Source organism: Cupressus sempervirens, chromosome 10, assembly GCF_028749045.1.
Source record: "Cupressus sempervirens isolate cs-2001-9-10 chromosome 10, ASM2874904v1, whole genome shotgun sequence".
Classification (NCBI taxonomy): Eukaryota; Viridiplantae; Streptophyta; class Pinopsida; order Cupressales; family Cupressaceae; genus Cupressus; species Cupressus sempervirens.
In genome coordinates, this window is record NC_143127.1 from 152,305,943 (window position 1) to 152,320,027 (window position 14,085).

Below are 14,085 nucleotides of genomic sequence, written 5' to 3' on the forward strand. Positions count from 1 at the left end.
ATTGATGCTCAACCAATTGTAAATAGTTAAGATGGTTGGCTTGAAGAAGACGGTAGTTTTTATTATTCCAACTCTTCCTTTAGTTTCACCTCTAGTAGAGTAAGTGACAAGTGTAAGTTAGAAAGGAAATTGTTGATAATGACGCTGAAATCCCCTATTGAACCAAAGTTTTTTAGAGTCCATCATGTAACATTAGGTGGTGTTTCTATCTCATATCATGTTTCTATTAGGGATTATCTAGAATAGTGTTTGGAGTCTTGAAAAATGGTAATTGGAGGAGTGTTGCAGAAGGGAGTTCAAGGCTAATGACCTTGAGAATCAAATTGAAAAATTCATCAATGAAATGGGCTAAAAGAAGAGTGAAAAATACTATTGATAATATTAGTTTATTTTTGACTCATGATTAAGTAAATATTATTTAGGATGCAGCTATCCTTCCTAGAAACTGCACAACTGACCAATTTTCAAAAAACCAAAAACATCATGAATTTCAGCATTTGAACTTTGCATTTTTTTTAGACTAATACTTATAATGCTCTCAAAAGTATATCAAAAGTATATTAAATTATGCTCTTTCGAAGCTGTTTATACTGATTTTCACCTGTTTATACGGACTATAATATAACATCATTCTCTGGTATTGAAACAAAACCTCAATTTTGATGCCATGTTAATTTTTAATTTAATTTATGTCTCTGCCTTGGAAAATAGATTGACCGGTTTAGAAGAGAGTTTGTTGATGTCATTTCTTTAGTGGCTTTGCCCTTGTACGTTTGCTGGGATGGAAGGAACATGCAATGAAGTACAAGAACCATAGTACCATGTGCAGCTAAAAAGGACCCACAAGAAAAAATAAGGGTCCCACAAGAAAAAGTAAGGGTCCGTCTTCATTATCTCCTATGTTATGGGAATTAAAATGATGGCAGTTTAAGGCAACTATCATTGAGTCTACAAAAATAATTAATCATAAAACCTTCGCCTGACTCAACAACTCTGTTTTTGACCCAAATAGATGGTGTCATAACAGCCAGTTTGACCAGTAGATTTCAAGAAGATCAGATGCAGGTTCCAACTACCAGCCATTGTAAAGCAAGCTTTGAACAATTGAAACTTTAAAAAGAAGGAAATTGATCAATTAAGTATTCCACAGCTTGAATATCTTGATACAAAATTTAACAGTAATTCATCAAACATTTAATCCTTCAGATCTCATGATTTACCAGTCACAACTAATCATATTATGCCTTTCTGCTGTATAAGACCTTACAAAATACATCACAGCAAAATGAAATAGTAATATCAATCCACACACGAGTCACATAGTAAGACATCAGTGTAAAAGACTTCTAGATGCCATGATTTACCAGTGGGATTCTTCTAAAACAATGAAAGTACCAGATTGTATAACATTACTTTATGGGCTGATTCCATTTGTACAAGTGCCAAGCTTGAGTGAATCCCTCGTGCCTTGGCAATGTTTCAACTGTAATATACTCTTCAAGCTGCTTAGCATCTACTCGTATTTTCAATCAACTAGCATCTTTTCTTTTTATTTGAAATAATATTCTTCAAAGTTCCCAAAAACAGACCGACTATCAACGCCTTCGAGAATGAGGCTAAGGCAGCACTTTTTGAAAAAGGTGGTCTCTTCACAATCAATGGGGGTTCTTCTTTTGTCTCAAATGTTTCTTGTACTGGAGCAATCACATGTTTTATCAACTCACTCTCTTCTTGAGGGTCCTCTTCTCTTGTTCTTAGAACTGTTGGGCTACATTCAATGGCTGCCTCGTCTATTATGGAATTCTTCTGAAATTGATCCCATGCTGAAAGATTATCATCATGGGTAACCTCATATTTTTCACATTCCACACATTCTTTATCAAAGGTCTCGTCCTGTAAACCTACATAATCCTGGTTCGTATGCCCTAAATTTTCAGTATGAGCGGTGAAACCCTTGTTTAAGCCTGAATCACTCTGAGACGAACTCATTGGGGTTTGGTCTTTGCTTCCATCAAGATCCTCAGGAGTAAAGGGGACCTTCATTCTATCTACATGCAAAGAAGGAACATTATCATTATCAGTACTTACATTATCACAGAACCCATATCTGATCCTGTAGGTTTGGATCTCAGACTGGAGAAGCTTGATCTCCTTATCAGCACAAATGAGAAGATTCTCATAATAAGCCAAGGCCTGTTCAGCATATGCCAATTTCTGCTCTGCTTCTCTTTGAAATTGTGAGGCTTCCAACTCTATGCGAGCTTTCTCCACCTGTAACCTAGAAACCATATTCATGGCCTCATCAATGGCGGTTGCAGAGGCATTTCTCTCAGCTTCTAGTTCAGAATGAGCATTCTCCAATGCTTGGTGCTGAGCACGGATGCTACACAACAACGTGCACATTTGCCCCTCCAACACCTTCAAATGCTCCTTTGGTTCAGCATTTCTTTCACTCATAGGCATCACCACATTGTTCCTAACCCTTTTCCTGCCATTGCACTTCTGTTGGGATTGCATCTTCTCCACCATGATGTTGTAATACAATTATTAGGCACAAAATCTGGTTCAAAAAAAGACCTATCAGTCATCCAATAAGGTAATGAAACTTTCTTCCACTACAAAATAAGATCAAGCGCAACAGCCATGTATCTACAATCACAACAAAGTTTACAAAACAGAAACTTGGAAACCCCATTCAAACAAAGGACATTAACATGAAAAAAGTATACCAATATGATGAAATGATCTTCATACAGCAATGGACATTTAAACAAAGGAATTAACATGAACAAACTGTACCTGTATGATGAAGGGCTCTTCATACAGAAATGCATATTAAGAACATCTAAACAAAGGAATTAACGTGAATAAACTGTGCCTATATGACGATGGGTTCTTCATACAGCAACGCATATAAAAAACATTTAAGCAAAGCACATTAACATGGAGAAACTGTACATATATGTTTATGGGTTCATCCTACAGCAAAGCATATTTTAAAAAGACAAAAAAAAACCCACTTTAAAACAGATCCTACCATGCAAACCCTGTATGTCAGATTCTCCATAAAACAATACATGAAAGAAATACTGCAAAAATCCCAAAAAGGGGAAAAAAAACACACAAAAAAAAAAAAAAAAAAAACTCAATACCAACAAGTAATCTGTAAACATACCTTGAAAGTTGCAAAAGGCCTACTTGGCCTAAGAGGTATCTCCATGAAAATCTGGTAAATCCATGTAAATCATGCATCTCCATGGAAGTCTGCAGATCTCCAACAATAGGCCCCCATAGAAACAAGAGACCCGCCTGCAACTTGAAATACAGAAAAGCCGAACAACAACAAAAAACCTAAACCCACGAGGAAGCTCTCTGCAACAACCTAATAGAAATGCAAACAAAATAAAAACCCCACTGACATTTTCAGAGCAAGGAATCCTGCAAACTGCTAAGCATTAATGCACTGAGTTACTACAAGTTTTTGTCTTATTGTCTCATTATTATACCTTCAGTTATATTTTTCCCGTCTTGAAATTGGCAAAAGACCGGCAAAATGACAACATGAACAACTACTCATTAGTCTAAGAGAAGACTCACGCCTGGTTTACACTGCCCTTATTTTTACGCGTGTTTTTATATCTTTAAAAAATTGTTTAGACCCACACCAAATCTGGCGGACCTTCCGCCAAAATATCCATTGCCAATGAGTATCATTAACGGAGGGAATTCTGCTACAAATGGCAATTTGTTTATAGTTTGTTATTTCCAAGTCTATTTTGGTTCTTCGGAGCCATTAAATGCTTATAGATTAGCGGATGACATATAAATTAGAAACCAGATAGCGGTTATGAAAGTAAAAGCAGATCAGTTAATTATTGCCGCCATCGATGTTTTCGCGGAGATGAAAAGAAAATGATTCTTTTCATCTTTTCCTTTTATCGTTTTCCCCAACTTCGATATTAACATTTTGTCAATCTTCTGTGTCTTTATCAGCCTTGGTTTTAATTATAGTATTTCAATAATTCAGGCTTTGAAATCCTCTGTAGTAATTGTTAAAATCCAGAACTTTACATTAGATATTTGTATAGTATAGGAATTTATAGGGTTCTATTATTATGATTTAAATTAGATGATATGAATTTAAGGAATCTATTAAGGGATACATTAGATATTTGTATTGTAGAGCAATTTATAGGTTTTTAATTTTAATTATTTAAATTAGATGATATGTACGGGATCTAAGTGTAAAGTTTCTATATTATAAGGGACCAAGTGCAAATTTTGTATAATGGATAAGTTATTGATTCTTAGTAGAAGTTCAATTTAAGATTGGTCTTATCAACTAGTTAAAAAAACACTTTTTATGAAAATCTTTCATGTGAATAAATTAAAGCAATTTTTTATTGCTAAAAGGTTTAAAAGCTATTTAGTAGCCTCTATTAGATTTAAAATGATTAATATTGCAAATCCATTCATGAAGCAGAAACGTTTACATTAATTTTATAGACAAAAATATTTTTTAACAGGTACTAAATTAATTTAATAGAAAATAAAATTAAATAATTTACAAATGTGTTAACCATAAAGATTCATAAGCTAACATCCCCAACATATTTTGACTAGTTTAGACTTCTCTCAACTTAGCACTTTGATGAAAATATTTGTGGTTTGATGATAGAGGTACGCTCTGATACCACTGACAAAGGGCCACACCACCCTTACCAACTCACAACCAGGAATGCAACAATATGAAGACAACGAGATAAAATGCTTCCCAAGTAACCTCCTTGTTTCTAAACCGCAGTCACTAGCTCTTCTCCAACTTTATCCAAGATCCAAGTGTAAACTGCCTCACATTCGGTACTCTATCTACACACTCACAACTCCACAATAATCCTGCTGTAAACTGCCTCACATTCGGCACTTTGTCCACAGACTCAGGAAAACTCACTCTTCACTTCCTTCTTCTCTTTCACACTTTGAAGCCTTCCAAGCTTTCCAAGCTTCATCTTCCACAACTTTCACCTTTCCAAGCTTCTACTTCTCGAGCTTCTCCTTCTCGAGCTTCTACTCCTCGAGCTTCTACTCCTCGAGCTACTCCTTGAGCTTCTACTCCTCAAGCTTTCACTTCTCAAGCTTCTCCTTGAGCTTGATTAGAAATGCTCATATGTCTTGCTTAAATAGGCACTTACCACCCCATGCATGACTTATCCACAAGCTTCTAGAATTCCTCCACAACCTTCTACAATATCCACAACTTTCTACAATATTCATAACTTTCTAGAATTCCACCCACACACCTTGATAAATGAAATGACAACCATTTTTTATTTTTTTTTTCCATTATGCCACCTATGCACCTCGAAAATAGAAATACTCTTTTCCTTTTTTTCTCCTTTTCCCCTTTTTTAATTTTTTTTTTTATTTCTCCTCTAATTTTCGTCACTTTCTCTCTCCTCCACAAATTTTTTTTTTTTTTTTTCAATTTTTTTTTTCCAATAATTTTTCCATGCAAGATGCTCTTGCATCAGACTCCCCGGTAGATAGAAAAGTGTGTCCCACACTTTGACGCCAAAAGAAAGATCTACCACCATCTTCATCTTCACCAAAGGTTTCCACCTTAATAGGGACAACAAAACCACCATGCAAATCCTCCACACTAGCATCTCAACCATCCAATGCTCATTCCTAGGAACAAACTGAACATAATTCTTCATCAACAAACCCTCATTCACATCAGCAACTAGTGTATTCATACCCGTAGCAACAAACTCCATATCAACAGCCACATGTAGATCTCCATCAATACATGCCAAACTCTCAACACCAGCAACCTCATTGCCCACAACAAGATGCTCTGCAATACATAACTCACCTCCAACAACTAGATCATCCACGACCAAGTGTTTTGCAATCTCCATGTCAGACTCAACCAATTGATCATGAAAACCAACCTTTGTCCCAACATCAACAACATTAGGCATATCTTCAACAACAACCTCTAGTTGCTCTGCAGGTTCTGCATCAGACTCCACAATCTGATCAACAAAACCATCCTCTTCCACCTTGACCTTCTTAGCTTGATCAGCCAATCAAGCATCCAACCGAGAAATCATCTTAGAAAAATTCCTCTCCACTATATCATGGATTTTCGCAATCATCTTAGGGTCCAATCCTCTTGGAGCCATCTCCCAAGATCTTCGTAAACCCTCTGCAACAAATCCTTCCTACTCTCCTTGTGACAACCTCAAATTGTTTGCAAGTCAGATCGCAACCTGTCACCTTGCACAAACAATCAGGAACCACATCACAAGTCTAGGACAACGGATCTGCAATCCACAAGTTCTCTATGATCATGCCTCACAAGTTTAGTCTTCCATCTCCGCATCCATCAATCAATCTACATGTCCTCCCAAGGTCCTGGTGCAAACTGCCTCAGCTTCGGCGATCTGTTTACATGCTCAAGAACTCCCACTCTAATAAACTTCACCCAACCAAGGTCCTAGTACAAACTGCCTCACACTTCGACGATCTGCTTGTACACTCAGAAACTCCTGCTTTGATACCACTGATGAAGGTACAACTCTGATACCACTTATGAAGGACCACACCACCCTTACCAACCCACAACCAGGAATGCAACAATATAAAGACAACGAGATAAAATGCTTCCCAAGTAACCTCCTTGTTTCTAAACCGCAGTCACTAGCTCTTCTCCAACTTTATCCAAGATCCAAATGTAAACTGCCTCACATTTGGTGCTCTGTCTACACACTCACAACTCCACAATAATCCTGCTGTAAACTGCCTCACATTCGGCGCTCTGTCCACAAACTCAGGAAAACTCACTCTTCACTTCCTCGTTTTCTTTCACACCTTGAAGCCTTCCAAGCTTTCCAAGCTTCACCTTCCACAACTTTCACCTTTCCAAGCTTCTACTTCTTGAGCTTCTCCTTCTCGAGCTTCTACTCCTCGAGCTTCCACTTCTCAAGTTACTCCTTGAGCTTCTACTCCTCAAGCTTTCACTTCTCCTTGAGCTTGATTAGAAATGCTCATATGCCTTGCTTAAATAGGCACTTACCACCCCATGCATGACTTATCCACAAGCTTCTAGAATTCCTCCACAACCTTCTACAATATCCACAACTTTCTACAATATTCATAACTTTCTAGAATTCTACCCACACACCTTGATAAATGAAATGACAACCATTTAATTTTTTATTTTTTCTATTATGCCACCTATGCACCTTGAAAATAGAAATACTCTTTTCCTTTTTTTTTCTCCTTTTCCCCTTTTTAAAAAAAAAAAATTATTTCTCCTCTAATTTTTGTCACTTTCTCTCTCCTCCACAATTCTTTTTTTTTTTCCTCAAATTTTCCCATGCAAGATGCTCCTACATCATTTGATCTAATGCTTCTAAAAAAAATTGATTTATGGAAGGTTTTAAAGTTTATTTGAGTAACATTGGTATCTTAATAAGGTTAATTTTTTTATATAATTGATCATGTTCCTTTGGCAGGTCTTAATTCTTGATAATGAACATGTTACTTTGACAAGTCTCAACTTTTAATAATGATCAAGTCTCAACTTTTAATAATGATCATGTTACTACTTTTGATGATGACCTATTAATTTGATGAGTTTCAAATTGTTAATCAGCCTATTATTTTGAGATATCTTTGGGACTTGTTTTGTCCATGTTGTAATATGAACAAATGACCAAAGTTTAGTGGCCAATATGAGTTCATCAACTATTGATCTTGAAAAACTCTATATTATCACTTAAAATAATATTTGAAACAAGACATATAGAGTGCAATCAACACATTGAAGTGTAATCACCACACCAATTACAACTTGTTTCCACTTGAATACGACATATACATAATATGACCCCCACTTTGGCATATGAGAGGAAAATATCAACATCATGGTCTACCTGATAAAGTTATTAAATAAGAGATAATATCTTAATCATTTGTCATGAGAAGTATATTTACTCCCTCATTTTTCCCAATAAGTGGTGACTTATAAAAGATACCAAGTGACATCTCAAATATATCAATATTCATAGAAGTCAATGTTGGTTTAATAAGATCTATATCATTATTAGAATGATCACCACTATTTGTAGGCAAATTTTCTCCTTCAATAATATATTGACCTCTTATAACACTTGTTTATCAAACCAACTTGAATGATTTATCCAACCAAGGTTTATACACCTCACAGACTTTGAATGTGGATTTAGTAAATGACAATGTCTAGTAGGATGAGTATGTAGATCATAAGATGTACAAGTGTGTAAAAAATAAATTATTAGAAAAATGATCTTGACATTCACAGTGGAAAAATATCTAGGATTCATTGGATTTAGTACATATTAAAAATGGTTTCTTAGATTTTTCAACTTTATAAGAATCGTCAATATATTTTAACTTGACATGTGTTCATTTGGCCTCTTTTACAAATTCTATGAGTTTGGAACATAGAAAAAAACAAAATATTGATAATGAAGACCACATTTTTAGATCAAGTCCGAGAGGGACCACCCATCCTCATCTTTCTCTTTTTCTTTTTCTTCTCCTCTCTCCCTCCTAGGTGGTAAAACAACCAAATCCAAGTGAGGAAACCATGTAGAGGAAGTGGTAGTAGACAAGTAGAATCTCCTTTAGTGTTGAGCCAATTGGAACTACTAGGAACTAAAGGGGCAAGAGAAACAATAGACCAACCCAAGATAGATCCATGATGCGATGGAGAAACCAAGTGACCCCTCTATGCATTATATCCTCTATCAAAGGAGCAATAAGGGACCTGAGACCACAGGGTCTTGGAATGACAAGTGGGAGAGCTACGACCATGGCATCAGCCATGAGGTGGAGTGTAGTTAGTACAAACAAAAGTTGGTAGCACATTGGCAACTGTACAAGGGGAATTACCCCAATTATACTGCAACTCCTACAAGTGGGACACCTCAAGGTCCACTTTATTGTCTTACACATATATTTACATTATCACATAGTTACAAATGCACGCTTTAGTGTACATGGAAGCATTGATATCCAAAAATGTGCTAATGAATAAAACAACATTTCTATCCTTCCAAAGTGTGAATAGGATTTCTATCGTAAAAGCATGTCATATCTACAAAAAATTAAAGGGAATTTCGACTGAGTCACCCAACAAGTCCATGTGCCAAGAGAAAGGTTTTGGCATAAAAGGCTCTAAAAAAACATGATTCCAACTCCAAAATTGTTGAGCTCTGCTACAGAACCAAAATATATAAATAAATGTTACTACTTGCCCATAAAAAGGGCATCTAGGGTTAGGAACCCCCACGTGTTTGAGTCTAACCCAAAGGTATTCCCTAAAAAAAAAAATCAAGCAAAGTGCACAATCTTTGGTTCCATGTTGGTAGACCAAATAGTGAGAAATTACAATCTAGGTTTTTCAAGAAGACTACAAATATCATTGTTGGTTAAGAATGGTGAACATTGGAAAATGGGACACCAACCAGTGATAACCCATCTTAGGTTTATAACTAGAAAGAGGAGTTCAAAAATATCACTTTTAATCTGTCTTCAACACCTTCACAGACTAAATGCCAAGCCTATGCAACACATGTGAAGGCAAAGTCAAGACTAGCATATTAGAAGTTTGTCATTCTGGGTTAGATATACAAAACTAGACTTGAAGTTCATCCCATGAACATATGCTCATAGTAGCTCTAAATAATAGGTCCTTACATGTTCTAATGCCAAATTTGTGAAAATATAGAGCACTAACACCTTGGATATTAGTAAGAGGGAGCCCTTGCAAACTAAAAATAGGTGACAACTAGATGTTATGATGGTTCATAGAAATCCCATCATGAAACCCATCTCTAATCCACCAAAACCAAGGCTTAACAGCTTCCTAAACTCTTCAAAAAAAAAATTCCAACAAAGGTTCCCTAGATTTGAACTGGGCTTTTTTTATAATAAGAAGGGCTTGAAAGCCAATCTCCTTCGAGATAGGTCTATTGACCAGAAAACTTAGAGAAATGTAATATATAAGGAAAAAATTCTAAGCCTTGTTACCAGTTAAGGCTCAAATAACCCATTTGACAAAAAGAATAATCTCTACTAAGTGGAGAGAATGCAAAGCCCTCCAAAATTCCCTTGGGAAGACAATAATAATCCCAAGAAACTCTATGAAACTCATAGTGGTCCATTCTAGACATCCAAAGGATATCATGCAATAACTTTCTTAGCTCTATATAAGAGGTCTTTGAAGGAGCCCACATGAAAAATAATATACACAGGTGGCTGCCAAAACCTTGGAGAAATTTTGAAATTTTCTAGCTAGAGAGAGGCCTGGTGATCCAATATACTAACTTCTTCTTAACTTTGGCATAAATCGCATTCCAAAGATCCACAAGGAAATCTTGGAAGGAAAAGTATGCCTAAAATTTGAAATATTTCTCGATGTTTTATCCACTCCAACTGTACTAAAGAGTTCAAAGTAGGACTATGAGGAAGGACTATTTGTAGCATTGAGTCATGTACCATTACATGACAGAAACAAAAATCAACCAAAAAGTGTCAAGAAATTGAAGGGGTGCTTAAAATTTTTCCTCCTCTTAAATGAGAGTGAGAAAGGAGTCATAGAAAAAGTGGCCATTAACAAGTTGAGTAGGTGATTTAGGAAGGGAAATTCCTTTGACAAGGCCAAAAAATATTGCATTACTAATTAAATATCCAAAGCCTTCAATAACAAGAACATACAAATGTAAAGCCCCTTCCTCAGTACCCTATTATAAATCTTAAATAACACGAATATGGTCAAAACTAGGAAGCATAAGGAGGTGGGATGTCATGTCCTTGTCTTTCATATATAGAATGTGAGTTATAGATTGTTACCTTACACCTTATGATAGAATGTTGGTAAGAAGGTATGAAATCTAAGTGTGTCATGATTGGCATTTTCCTTATCAATATTAACCTGAGATCTTATTGAGATCGATTTATATTTTAGTTATTGTAGTGCTAAGGATCCTATCTGAGAATTACATTAGGTTGATAAGCTAAGACCTATGGAATATAATGTGATTCAAAATATTGATTTGATCGTGATAGGGAAAGATTAACGTTGATATGTAGATTTTGATATTTTAATGTTTGAATGCTTTTTAAATGAAAATAATTAGAAAAAGAAAGGGCAAGTATGGAAATTTGAATATGTTGTTTTTGAAATGTTAAAATTGTCATGTATCTATACACATGTATTTTAATATGATTTTCTTGGACTATTGGTGCTCGAGTTTAGTGTGCAGGAATTTAACCATGGGATTTAATGGGGAACCAAGGCTCAAGCCCATATGAACATGACATAGCCAAGGCTGAATTAGTGGAAAGGATTCAAACCTCATTGTAATGTGTTTATTTTGTAATGTGAATGGCATGTATGGATTAGTTGAATTCATATTTTATTGGATACAAGTCACTTTAAATGTAATGTGTTGTTATTGTGTCACTTGACACTTGTGTCCACATAGAGATGACTTGGCATTTAGGGTTTTGGGTGGAGTAACCTAACCTAAACCTAACTCGAACATAGTACCCAAGTTGACCTCACATTGAAAGATGTTAGGATAAGTCCCTATCCATTTGAGGTTCGAATTCCAACTTTCCATTAACTTTTGGGGATCAAAAAGTGGTCCTAGGGGTTACCATGGTGAAAAATAAGTGCCCACATGATAGTAGTATGGGTTGGGGGTCTAAATTTAACCTTTAGTAGGCCTAGATGACCTTGGGAACCTCCAAACAAGTCACTTTCAAAGCAATTCGAAATTGGAGTGTCACATGACTTCTTCCAAACTCTCTTAGTTGGTCAAGGCTACATTTTTAGAAGGAGACAAGGTGTAAGAAAGAGGCAGCCCGTGTTATGACCATTTTTAGATAGTGGGGGTTTTGGGATCCTTTTTAGAGGACTTGGGATGAAATTAGTGGGTTGTCTACCCACTCTCTAATTTTAGAGACTCTTAGGGTTTGGAAGCTTGGAGGGAGCTCTTCTACAGCCATTCATTACCATTTTTGGAAAAAGGATTCAAGGTTGGCTTCTTCTTGCCCATGTAATATTTTTCTTCAAAACTTGCATAATGGCATTGCAATCATGAGCATGAAGGAGTGTGAGATTCATATTGTATGTAGATTGCATGGTGTTTTATTGTGATGTAATATTTGTGTAAATATTTGAATGGTGATTCATGTTGTGTGAAGATTGTGACATTGTTGTGTTGAGATGAAATGTGTTGTTGCATTTGATTTATTTTTCTTGTTTTCTCCATTTTGTTATGTATGTTGTTTATGAGTGTGAGGGCTTCACTCACCCTTTGGGAAGGGAAGAGAAGTACATGGTGAAGGGGTTATTTGGGCTCAGAAATGTATAGAGAACCTTGGAGTATGGGCTCCATTGTATGCCATAATTATTCATATCTTTTTGGGGGCGATAAGGAAAGTATGGTGTAGAAAGGAAGTTTTGTGGAGTATGGGCTCCAAGAAAGCTACAATTAATGGTAGTGTGTTTGGAGGATGATTGTGAAAGCCCTAAAAGGGCATGGAATTTGTTGATTTGTGAAAGCCCCGAAAGGGCATGAAATTTATTTATTGTAGATGTTGTTTGATATGGAAAGTCTCCCTTTGAAAAGCAGAACTTCACCCTATGTTCAAAGTTCCATTGGTGAACCATTGTGAAATATCCTTGGGATGATATTGTTCAAATGTTGTAATATGATGTATATGCATTTGTGAAATTGTATGTGAAACCTGGTTGGAGCCTTGTTCCCCTAGCTCGGGGGTGGTCTCTATGGAGGCCTATGGTTGGGAGGAGAGTACCCATGGTCCTTGTTATTTTTTGTGATGTATTTGTAGATTTTGTGCTCAAGGGAGCAATGCAAAACGCTCGGAAAGATCCTCTTGTAAATGTGCTTGAAGGAGAAAACTTGTCCTTGTGCATTGTACATGTAATGGAGAATCTCTCTCCATCTTATTCATATCATTGCAATAAATGTTTGCATAGTAGCAAGGGAGGGATGTGTCAGATTGTAATGCATTTGAAAGAAGGAAGTTTTCCTTTATGCTATTGAATATTGCATTGTAAAGATGAACCCTACAATTTTGTCATTTATGTATTGTATGGTAAAAGTGAGGTCTTCATTTTTATGTTCATTTTTGTGAAGAATAGATACATGAAAAAAATGAAGAAAATTGGATATTATCATATGTATTTGTATTGTAAAATTCAACGTCGTGCATTTGGTTGTAATGAAATAGAAAGGTGGATAATCATAAAAATCATAAATGGAATGTAAAAGAAAACTTGATGTTATAAGATATCTCACTGTTTTATACTCATGTAATTGAACATGCATTGTTTGTATCTTGCTCATTTTGGAATCATGCATTAATACATTTTCAAATATTGTTATATAAAGAACTCTCTTGATGTCTTAGTTCAATAAGAAGTATCAATTCAAGTTCCATTACTTGTAGAATAGATAAACCTATTATTTCAAATTTGATCTTGTTTTAAAGGAAATTCATTTATTAATTAAGTGTTCAAATGATTTCTAATAATCCATTGAACTGGGTAGTTACATGAGACTATGGAAGTAACATCAAATTCTATCAAACTAATATTCATAGTTGACTAGGGGAGGAAAATCAAACCAATCAGAAGCATAAATCACCAAGTGAAAAATAATCTTGTACATGCTTATTTAACTCTCTAGATTTTGTATGGGAGAGTCAAATAAATCCCCTCCTAATACAGTCCAATAGTTTTTTCCTATGGAGAATCCTTGGAATCCTCACTATAAAGCCGCATGTGATAAAACCTCTAGAACTAAGTCAAAATAAATAAACAATAATTTAGTCAACATATTTCTTTAAAATCATGATGGAGACCCTAACATTCATGTGACACTTCCTTAATTATTTTATAATTATTATCCTTAATACCTAGTAAACCTACCCTTAGGAGTGCAGACCTATGTGGGTAAAAAAAAGAAGGACAATGTTCATAATATAGCACTATACCAT

At 35.6% G+C, this 14,085-nt stretch overlaps 1 protein-coding gene across 1 annotated transcript; it reads right to left on the reverse strand.

Annotated features, from left to right (window-relative positions):
• Nucleotides 1-1,111: 1,111 nt before the first annotated feature.
• On the reverse strand, nucleotides 1,112-3,827 carry LOC149533031 (uncharacterized). Its single transcript, XM_089805536.1, has 2 exons — nucleotides 3,176-3,827; nucleotides 1,112-2,560 (listed from the first exon to the last, which is right to left on the reverse strand). Exon 2 carries the CDS (start codon nucleotides 2,527-2,529, stop codon nucleotides 1,534-1,536), a length of 996 nt encoding a protein of 331 aa, XP_089661662.1. The 5' UTR covers nucleotides 2,530-2,560; nucleotides 3,176-3,827; the 3' UTR covers nucleotides 1,112-1,533.
• Nucleotides 3,828-14,085: the final 10,258 nt, after the last annotated feature.

Coding starts and splice junctions, on each gene's coding strand:
- LOC149533031 (XM_089805536.1), bottom strand. CDS start 2,529: ATGGTGGAGAAGATGCAATCCCAACAGAAGTGCAATGGCAGGAAAAGG.